This window comes from Danio rerio, chromosome 9 (assembly GCF_052040795.2).
Source record: "Danio rerio strain M-AB ecotype USA chromosome 9, GRCz13ab, whole genome shotgun sequence".
In the NCBI taxonomy this organism is placed as follows: Eukaryota; Metazoa; Chordata; class Actinopteri; order Cypriniformes; family Danionidae; genus Danio; species Danio rerio.
The window spans coordinates 22708310-22720202 of NC_141029.1; the positions used below are offsets into that span (position 1 = coordinate 22708310).

Here is an 11893-nt window from a genome sequence, read left to right on the forward strand (position 1 = left end):
CACAGCCTACCTTGGTATTGTTGCTGACCATGTCCATCCCTTTATGACCACAGTGTACACTGATGGCTACTTCCAGCAGGATAATGCACCATGACATAAAGCGCGAATCATGTCAGACTGGTTTCTTGAACATGACAATGAGTCTCCACAGTCACCAGATCTCAATCCAATATAGCACCTTTGCGATGTGGTGGAACGGGAGATTTGCATCATGGATGTGCAGCCGACAAATCTGCAGCAACTGCGTGTTGCTATCATGTCAATATGGACCAAAATCTCTGAGGAATATTTCCAGTACATTGCAGAATATATGCTATGAAGGATTAAGGCAGTTCTGAAGGCAAAATGTGGTCAAACCCAGTACTAGTAAGGTGTACCTAATAAAATGAAAATGAAATTTGAAACCGATGTCCATTTGTTATCAGTTTTTCATCTATTCTCTTTAACAACACAAATGATAAAGAAAATGAACGCTTAACATTTGTGTTGTGCCACTTCAGTAAATATGGAGAAGCTAATTTAGTTAAGCGATCACATTAGTTCCGATTATGCAGTAGCTTGTTGTCACTCTCAATCGCTCAAGCAAACATCCAGAAGCAAAACTAATAAAGCTCAATACTGAGTGACCTTAACTTAGGTTGGAAATAGCTGATTTAATAGATCAGTTGGTAAAAGACCTTGGGCTCCCTTTCCATGACCTGGATTAAAGCATTGAAAGAAAGGCAGGAAAGTGCAGTGTTTATTTACATGGGACCTGACTTATGTGGCTTGTTTAACTTGGATCAACAGCTCTACTGAGACTTGATCACCTTAACACAGCTGGCGCGCAGTCCACGAGATCTAGGCTTGACATAAAGGCAAGCCAACAAATATACAAGTTTAATCTCCCACTAACAAATAAATATACACATGTGCTCGGAGTGCTACGGCAAGCAAGCAAGCCAAATGGACACTCACTCTCATATAAGCATGTAAAGATCGGTGCCTACACACACATATATGTTGGTTTTGGTGGTTTATGAGGACTCTCAAACGTATAATGTATTTATTATGTAAATAATAATGATAATTATTATTATTATATGGCCTTACCAAACCAGTGGCAGGTAACATTACACTACAGAATGTTTCTGAGAAATAAATTTGTTCCAGATGAATGCGGCCAAACATTTACTCGCATCCTTATGTTGATAAGACACCATAGCAACATCACAAAGATTAAGTAATTGCGTAAATTCCAGTGTAGTGATTGGCCAGTAGTACACAATGATGTCTTTGAGTTTTCAGCATGTCTGTGCATTAATTCATGAGAAATTCAAGTTGGTTCAAACCAATCAGCGCCCTCTATTGTGAATGAGATGCAACTTCATTAATGTGCATGAGATAGCTTCTTCTCTTTTTAGCGGTGTTCAGAGACGCACCTACCAAGTTGTGTTGCCAAACACAATTAAACCCAATAGAAGAAAAAGAATTGTTCAGAAACATGGGTGTTCTTTCCATTTCCAAGCGATTTGAGCACATTGAGCCCCATTTACCCTGATGCGTTTGTTTTAAAATGGCGTTTAAGAATGAAAGCGGTCCACAATAGCTATTCATCTAGCGTTCCCAGTTCCAAGCCAACACTACCATTTTTAATTTATTGACATCACACATTTTTTCTAGCTTTCAAAAATGGTGTACAGTACATTCTCTCAGCATCAAGGGCATCAATATTCTGTATATTACTGGTTCATCTTGCCATCTGTGGTTTCAGCATAAAAAATAAAAGGCTATTATCATGATTATATTGTAGTATTAAAGTGTATTAGTTATTTAGTAGTGCTATTTGTTGTTTTCATTTGACATTGGTGTTAGGATTTTGAAATGGCATCAGATTTATCAAATTAATTTAGATGTCTTGTAAAAAAATAAACAATACTGGCCAAAACTCATTCATTTTCCTTTCAGACATAGGCAGAAAAATGTGTCCTTTTCTAACGTCCTGCTGTAACTTAAATAAAAATTAATGAGTGCAGACCAGTCTTGTAATATTTATAATAACTTGGGTCTCAGGACCTTATTTAGTTAGAAGTACATGGTCATTTGCATTCATCTGAAAAATATACAATAGATTTACTTTTGAGGTGAGGATAAAAATATATTCATCAAGGGCAAAAATGGAATGATAAAAAATAAACTATTCTTTTATAAAAATACAGTATTCCTATTTCAAATAAATTAAATGTTCCATTAAAGAAACCTAAAAAGTTCACAAAAATATCAAATACACTTGTCGTGATTATGAAATACTGTTTCCGGGTCCAAGTCGCTACTTATTTCAATTGGGAAATAAAATTGGTTAATGCCCACTTTTTAGGCATACACACATTAAAGTGAATTTTATATAAAATCATGCTGTACACAACTGTCTCTGGACTTGCTGCATCAGACACTAATATTTTACTAATATTACACTAACATTACTCAGTTTCTGTCCATCTCATATTACATTTTTATATATACAGAATTTTTATATATCAGAATTATTAAACCCCCTTTGAATTGTTTTTTCTTTTTTTAAATATTTCCCAAATTATGTTTAACAAAGCAAGAAAATTTTCACAGTATGTCTGATATTTTTTCTTCTTTCTTCTCTTATTTGTTTTATTTCGGCTAGAGTAAAATAAGTTTTAAATTTTTTAAAAACAACTTTAAGATCAAAATATATATATTTTTTGATAGTCTACAGAACAAACCATCATTATACAATAACTTAGCTAATTACCCTAACATGCCTAGTTAACCTAATTAATCTAGTTAAGCCTTTAAATGTCACTTTAAGCTGTATAGAAGTGTCTTGAAACATATCTAGTCAAATATTATTTATTGTCATCATGACAAAAACTATTTTGTTGAGAAATGCATTTAAAAAATCTTCTCCCTGTTAAACAGAAATTCGGGAAACAAATAAACAGGGGGGCTAATAATTCAGGGGATTTAATAATTCTGACTTTAACTGTAAACAAAGAGATATATATTGCAATTTTCTAAATTATATCAACATTCATATAAACATTTTCTTTTTTCTGTAGCTCACATATTAGATCAAAGTGGTATTTAATGCAAGTCGCCTTGTATAACATCGTCTGCCAAATGCATAAATGGACAAGTAAATATTGATTTAAAAATAAAGTCTCTTAAGTGGCAAATCAGCATATTAGAATTCTTAAAAAAAAAACATGTGACACCAAAGACTGAAGGAATGATGCCAAAGACTCAGCTTTGCCAATACAGGAATGCACTGCATTTTAAAATAGTAAAACAGTTCATTTAAACTTGTGTAATAGTTTTTTACACCAATTCTATTGCACTGTATTTTTCATAAATTAACAGCAACCTCGATGAGAAAGATAAGTGCTATCTGAAAGACTTATAAATATGTTAAATCTGAGCTCACCCTCTAGATTGACTGGCTTTTCAGCAATGCGGATCTGTCTCTCCGGGACCACCGGCTCTCCCTCAGAATTGCCAATGTCGGCAGGGAGGAGAGGCAGACTGATTCTCTCCTCTTGTTTTGAGCGTGGGTAATACAAAGGCAATAACTTCCTGTACACTGGCTGGAAGAACAATTACAAACAAACTCAAGGTCAATCGATCACACATATCAAACATTTGACACAAATATTTTATATCTCTATCTATTTATGAATGTTGTGTTATGCAACTGTTAAACAGAAACACATGAAACTGTATAATGGCGGAGCTCACGGTTTCACCCACAATCACAACAAATCTGGCCTCTGAATAAGCAAGAATTTCATAAGAAAATGAGAGGCAGGTTTAGAGATTTCAAGGATGGATTCTGTTGCATAACAGTGAAAACGAAATGCTGCGCACCTCCTCAACATCCGAAACAGCAAACACCAACGTCTCAATGTTCTCGCCATGGTTCTCCAGAAATCTGCGAACAGTTCCTAAAAACAAACATGGGGAAAGCACATTCTGATGAGATTCCTCTGAATTTCATCACAGAGGGCTCAACTCACATGTCGCATGTTAAAAAACAAGAAAGAAAATGAAATTACTTAATGCTATATGAGTGGCGTCCTCGACAGGATACGCTCTTTTGACTGTGCTGATCACACAGAAGCCCACAGAAACCATGGCATGCTCCCTGCAGGCAGAAATGTCAGTCATACATGATTTAACTTTCTGACAGTCAGTCATTAAGCGGGTTCCTCACGGCAGAAATGTAGTTTACATAAACATGAGCACTCCTATTGACACACGGTGCCATTCCCAAATATTAGATGAACAACATTCATCTTTACAATCACAAAAGCTAACACATTCAGACTGGGAATCTTATATATTTTCGTGTCATGCCACAAGCATACTGCAAAACATACTTGCCACTACTTTTTACAACTACTTTTTAGTTCAATCAATTGAAAATGCTTTGCGATTAGGTTTAATTGGTTTATTATTTACTAACATGAACTAATAATAGGGTGACAGGGCGGCGCAGTGGGTAGCACGATCTCCTCAAAGCGAGAAAGTCACTGGTTCGAGCACCGGCTGGATCAGTTGGCATTTCTGTGTGGAGTTTGCATGTTCTCCCCATGTGCGTGTCGGTTTTCAAAAGGTCAAAGAAATGCGCTACAGGTGAATTAAATAACCTAAACTGGCCGTGGTGTATGTGTGTGAATGGGGAAGTGTATGAGTGTTTCCCAGTGTTGGGCTGCGGCTGGAAGGGCATCCACTGCGTAAAACATATGCTGGATAAGTTGGCGTTTCATTCCGCTGTGGCGACCCCAGATTAATAAAGGGGCTAAGCCGAAAAGAAAATGAATGAATGAACTAATAATACTAACAGTACAGCATTTATTAATCATGGTTCAACTTATTAATGCATTATTAAAATCCAAATTTAAGCTTGCTAACTTTAGTTATTACACTGTGTGTTAACAAGAACTAATGAGGAACTAACGTTAAAAAAGATGAACAAATTCTGTATTTAATGCATTAAATAGTAAATACATTAACAAACTTTAGCTAATATACCCCTACTGTAAAGTGCTACCAATCAAATTAACTATTCTAGTCATCTCAACTAACTCAATGAAACTGACTAATAAGTAGCACCAGACAGAATCTGTGGACGTTTTTTGCTGTTTCTGCTGAGAATTTTGGTAAAAGTCTGCGGATTTCTGCTGAATGATTTTGGAAGTATAATAACTAAAACCTTAATATATATGAAATAAAATAAAAAGAAATAAATATATTTATTTATTCATATACTTAATATATGAAATAAAAAGTAATACCTTTATAACTTTTATGTAATGTTTAAAATGCAAATCCAATTAGATTCACTTTATTTGGTAAACAAAGCAAGTCTCTCATATAATATCTCTACTAAAATACAGAAAATATGACTGTACAAACTGCATTATACATAAATCTGATTAACATTTTCATATTAGACAATAATATTACTTTAATAAATAAAAAAACTGAATAAATACACATTTACACACATTTACTCAAGTAAATAAACAGAATTAATGATGGCTTAAAATCTGCGGAATTCTGTGCGCGCAGATTCCGTGTGGGCCTACTAATAAGTTAAACTTTATAGAACCTTGTAAATTTAGTTGAAACCAGATTAAAATAAGTTAAAGTGACAACATTTTGTCAACTTAGAATTTTAAGGTTTTAACTGACATTTTTGTCAAAATTAAGTTACTGACATATTCTTATTAATTGACAACTTATTTACATTATGGGATGTTTTTCTATTTAAAGTTTTTTTTTTTTTTTGCATTTCAAGACATTTTATATAAAAAGCAAATGTTACACACATAATGTTTGCTATAGAATGTAAAAACTTTAAAGCATTCAGAATGCAGACAGAACCTTACAATTCCAAGGTGACAATTTGTTTTCAAGACATTATTTTGACAGTGCACAAGGTTAATGCTTCACGTCATCAGACATCATCATTAATAATCGAGAGACATTGAACATGAATGTTTTTTTTGTCCTAAACTCCTTGATGACATGGGGAATGCCATACCAACCAGGATAATGTAAAATAACTATTCAAACATTTTTTTTAAATGCACATCTTACCTTTATTTTTCATCCTGTTTCTAGTCAAAATATCTCTAAATTCTTAAAGCAATGAGCATTTTAAAACGAGCAAAAAATATTTTCTTGTTTTAGGAAATGATGTGCCAAAATGTTTTTTTCCCTAAAACAAGCTAAATAATCTGACAATGGGCCCTTTTCACATTTCCGGGATTCTCAGTTGCGGAAGTCGCCATAGTTGGGTAAACTTGAGTGAATTGGAGAGTACAACCAATATTTTTTTTACATCCCTATTTGCTGAAATAATGAAAGAAAACTCAACGTCAAATTTCTCTCAGCCCCATAGGCGCTGCATTAAATCAGCTCACATACGCGTTAATTCATTTTTGTAATTTGATGCAAAGATGATATAATACATTCATAAATGCATATAAATGTTCATACGTTTAAAAAAAATCTAAATATTAAACACTTTTAAGGATTAAAGATTATGATGACCGTTGTATGCTTCATAACAGGCTTGTGAAAAGGGTCCATAGGGTAAGCAAAATAATAGATATTTGGACTATAAACAAGACAAAAATATAAGTAATAAAAGCCTTTTTTTGCTGTGTGAGCAGAACTAAGCCTATTTACCAAGTGCAACCCATGTGAGAATATCCAGGCTGTTTTAAAACACATTGGCCATTTCACTACCAAATGTTCTTGCAATGATCCTGCTTACTTGGCAAGCTGCAAGACGTTTCTGTAACAGCTGTATAGAGAACTTTCTGCAGCTGTCCGGTACTTGGCTTTATATTTGGGTCCAACGGTGTGAATTATAAATCGTGCAGCCAAGTCGAATCCCTCTGTCATTTTTGCCTCACCAGTCCGACATCCTGGAGAAAAAAAAAGATGTGCACACCCTATATCATCAGAAATAAACAAACAAAATGATGAGATAACATCTATTAGAAATATCAACTGTTCATTGCTCATCAACAGATCATTTCTCGACAGATGTCTATTTGATATCCAGTTAGCGCCCCCTACCTTTCAGCTTAAGTAGTTCATCTCTTAATTCAGGTCCAGCGTGTCTGTGGATACTGTCTGATATGGGGTTCTTGTCTGTTAGTGTCTCATTGCTTGTGTTGACGATTGCTGTGCAGTTTAAAAGTGCCACGTCTCCATTACTGCAATATAAGGGAAAGATATAGGCCAGCAGATCACATATCAGAATCTTCAGAACATCATGTTTGTTATGTAAAAACTGTGAGAACAACTGTAGAGACCACAAAAACTAAAAAAACATTTTAAGTCATTAAAAAAGGGAAACAAGTAAATATTAATAAAAATAAACTTGATTTAGAAATCAAGCTGAAAACTACAAGGTAAAAAAAAAGAAAAAAAAAGAAAAACTACTCATAAAAGCAGTTTTGTGCTTTGTTATTCAAGTTTTCTTTTATCCTCCTGTTTATTTATTCTTTTGAATTGCATTATGGGACTTTGATCTTTCTTCCAACAACTTTAACCTGAAAAAGTAAAAAAAAAAGTTACATTTAATAATTATTTATGATTTAAAGTGATCCATTTTCAGGGTTGGTGTTGTATATTACCGTACAAAAACCTTTTAATAAACTGCCAGTACATTTTCTGTTATTCTATTATTTATCTATATATTTCCTTATACATTATATCATTTCAAACTACTAAAATGTAAATAAAAAGTCACTTTGTTAAACCGTAGAGTTGAATTTTCAAAATCAAAAGTCGAGCAGAGATCAACATCCCATGCAATTCACAAACGCAAAACAATCATTTATTAACAGATATTTTTTTACACTGTAGAACTACTTCACTGAAAACTCAATTTAATTTGTTAAATTACTACGACTCAAATGAAAATAAAAATAGATCAAATGTTGTGTTAATGCTAACCTAATATAATTGCACCATCATAACAAATCAAAACAGATTTGTTTTCAAAAGATAATTATCACAACAATAAAAACAAAAACAGTGATAATGGAAATCAGAAGAATAACATGATATGAAAAATCCTGAAAATGAAAAGTCTACATGCGCTGCTGAATTCCATTTGTGCCTGATTTTCCAGAAGGACAAGTATTATGAACTGAACATCATAGAGAAGTTTCATGCAATGCATTTCCTCTTTCGTTTAAAAAAAAGAAAAAGAAAAAAGCAGAAACTATGAATTGAGAGAGGGGGGAAAACTTTTATCCTACCCTAACAAAGCTACATTGCACAGAAAGCAAAGCACAGCTTGAAGGACCTTTTAGACATGTGACTGAGCCATAAGGGGGATTTGTGGGCACGAGGAAATGACTAAAAGACTTGAAAATCTTGTGCAAATAACTGATGCAATGAGCACAGTGCAGACTGAAGAGTGAAAAAAGAAATAACTGTTTTGGCCCAAATTATGCAATCATTGAACTTTACTTTTTCCCTACATGCACATTGTGATTTGATTTATTAATATACATTTTTATTAAAGAAATATTTAACTGATAAACAGAGACAGCGAAATAAAGAAGTCAGTTCTTTTAAAACAAAAATGTTTAGCATGTCACTTACAATAGTACAATCTTGTTGTTAATGTCCTGTCTGAAGGTAAACGGTGAGTTAACAGAGTTGAGCTGATTGGTCAAGTTGTCCTCTTCTTCCTCCTCCTCCTCCTCATAGTGGTTTTCTCCATCCAGCTCGTCCTGGACTCCCTGAGGCTGGTCCCATGTGGGCAGGTTCAGAACCTCCACAAACTGGGAACGGGCTCCCAAGGGATCCATTGTGCAAATTTGCTGTCTGATTCTGAAGTGAAAAGACACAGAGAAGCATTTTCTTTACTTACAAAGAGACTGTAGAATGACCTGAGGCATGCTAGCGCATTAATTTAATCGTACACACACAAATGCCTGATTCAACTGAAACATATACGTGGAAGACTACGATAACAGACTTCTGTAAATCTCAAGCACACAATTAATGCGTATAATTATTAACAACGTAATGTAAATATTGATTTTACACTTGAATTTAATTAAGAGTTGATTTTGTGATGTTTAATTAATTATAAATAATTTCCCCACATTTTTCGAGTGCCCTGGACTGATTTTTGCTGTTTATTGTGAGGAATTTCTTACACAAAGAGCACCAATGCATTATTTAAGCTGCCCCTGGGCTCTTTTAGTCTGTTTTTGGAATTATAAATCTTATTTTAAAGGAACTTTATTAAAAAAAATATTAATTTGACCTTTTAAATTTGAAGTTGTAAACAATGAAGCAATATGCTTCTTAGAGAACACTTGACAATTCTCAGTTTCTATGGATTTACTGGTCATTTTAGGTGTGGGTTTGTGTAAACTACTAATATTTGTTTTATTATAAAATCTGATCTGGTCATAATATCAATTGTTTTAACTTATTGGGATAAAAAAGAAGGTATAATGCACCAAATATTGCTTGCTTTCTCTTCTTCAGTTAAAACACAGACATGTTCTCTAACAATTAATAAAAAGATATCCAAAACATGGCACCTTTTCATATTTATATTTTACCTATTAATATTTCACACAAAAAAAATCTCTCTAAACATCTTTCATGTTCGTTTAAAATTTTGGAGAATTATCATTCATAGAAAAAACCCACAAATCTTATACCTAGAGAAAATGATAGATGACAAAGCGCACATAAAAATGACATCTTCCCTTTAAAACAACTGATTGATTAGCAAGAAAAATATCTTCATTTATTAACTGAAGTAATGTGGATTGCTGTGAAGCTCGCTGAATATGCTTTTTATATACATCGAATTTGAAAGAAAACCTTCATTTCACTTTGACTGATCTAACGGAGTGATATACATATTGAATGGCGAGCACATGATAAGGAAATGATTACATCTCTATTAATCTTTAAAAATTTCCCAATAGAACAAATTTTGACTAACAGATTAAGTATAGTTTTAAACCTTTTAACACATACATATATATACTAGGACTGCACTATATATATATTTATATATATATATATATATATATATATATATATATATATATATATATATATATATATATATATATATATATATATAAAATTTCAGCATTGATACCACAATGTGTGCATTCGCAAGAGTCAGCATCTGTTATAGTTGGTCAGCAATGAAGAAGAGAAGCAGTTTTAAAATGAAGTGACACGACATCTGATGTACAGATGCCAATGGCACATGTAACTGCTGCTGATGAAGAATGTACAGTGTTTACATTTTAAATTACATTTGATTACTCAATAAGGACAGGACAAAGTAGAGATTTACATGAGGTGGTGCATCTCGTAACGGCGGATCGAACACATAACAATGAAAAAATATATGTGCTGTTAATAAAAGAAATACATCTTATAAGTTTTTAATGCATTTTCCACCAATTTATTACAAATTTCATGATATATTGTGGATGGTTTTCTTGTGATATATCACAGATATCGTGATTTATCATTATCATGGGCAAAATATCATGATTATATCGTATTGTAGCTGAATATCTGCCTAATTTTTTTTACTTTCATCTTTACTCTATCTTATTTATTTGTGCAATTTATTTCATTCACTCTTTACCAAGATGACTCCAATTAAAGTTAATGATTTTATTCCAGGTAGAGTTAATCAAATCATTGAATCTAAACTAAAATTGCATTCATATTACAGTATAAATCTCAGCAAAATAAAGTAATTGCAATGTTAGATTTTTTCAATGCCGTGCAGCCCTAATATATACACATACATACATTTTAAATGCTTATATTCAAAGTGCAAAGTACTAAAATTGCATTCATATTACAGTATAAATCTCAGCAAAATAAAGTAATTGCAATGTTAGATTTTTTCAATGCCGTGCAGCCCTAATATATACACATACATACATTTTAAATGCTTATATTCAAAGTGCTTATTGTGTTATACTGTCTTTAAAAAACAAACAAACAAACAAAAAAACATTACATATGTTTAAAATGTATTCTTCAGATTATAAAGTATGTTATAAAAACTCCAGCAACAACTCCTGTGTCTGGCCAGCATGATCTGCATGAGTGTGAGAAGTGCAGTGTTCATAAACGTAATTGACTTTGAGTCACAACAGAGAGGCTCTATCAGTACACACAGACACACACACACACACACACACACACACACACACACACACACACACACACACACACACAGGAGTCCAGGAACAGATAAGATATTCAGCAGCATTGAGGCGCATGTGTAAAGGTCGACTCAAATTAGATTTCATCATCAACATCAACAAAGTATAGGCTCGATCAAACATATAAACGTCCAGTCTCCATGTTCATTAGCACCAATAATAATACACTGCGTTGAGGAGAACGAAAGGGAAAATAACACCTCGTATTAATTCCAAATATAACAACTATAAAAGTGAAACTGCAACCAACCTAAAGCACCACAACTACTCATCACAATGTCCAGCCACCTACCAGATGATGCAGATATTCAGTCCAATCTCCTGGAAAAACAAAACCGCGTTAGCTCAAATCCATGCACGGAAGAAAGAGTCAGAAGCCACTGTCAACGTCCTCTCTCTCCTTCCGCTTTTAAATAGACCATTGTTAAAATGTGATTTTTACTGGTTGTGGTCAACACATCGTGCGTGCAACATTCAGCGAGTTTCCTGATCAGCTGATTCACGAGAACAAAAATCATCACTTCCGGGATTGCGGCAGGGAGTGTGGATGTGTTGTCAATCCGTGTCGAAAACGCACAGACGTGTTCAAAAATGTAATCACAGATTTTAATAGACGTTCT

The 11893-nt window shown here is 33.4% G+C and overlaps 1 protein-coding gene across 3 annotated transcripts in view; it reads right to left on the reverse strand.

The window, feature by feature from the left end:
• gdap2 (ganglioside induced differentiation associated protein 2) overlaps positions 1-11769 on the reverse strand; it is a 47804-nt gene extending 36035 nt beyond the window's left edge. For 2 of the 3 annotated variants that reach the window (XR_015498811.1, XR_015498812.1), the window contains exons 1-7: positions 11566-11769; positions 8647-8877; positions 7105-7244; positions 6797-6950; positions 4065-4153; positions 3877-3953; positions 3437-3596 (exon numbers count right to left, since the gene is read on the reverse strand). Coding sequence is in view for 1 of the 3 variants with exons in the window: in NM_001004563.1 (NP_001004563.1) it covers positions 3437-3596; positions 3877-3953; positions 4065-4153; positions 6797-6950; positions 7105-7244; positions 8647-8855 (829 nt within the window). In the remaining 2 variants the exon portion in view is untranslated. The remainder of the gene's footprint in view (positions 1-3436; positions 3597-3876; positions 3954-4064; positions 4154-6796; positions 6951-7104; positions 7245-8646; positions 8878-11565) is intronic. The other variant, NM_001004563.1, reaches the window with a different exon arrangement.
• Between the last annotated feature and the right edge of the window lie 124 nt (positions 11770-11893).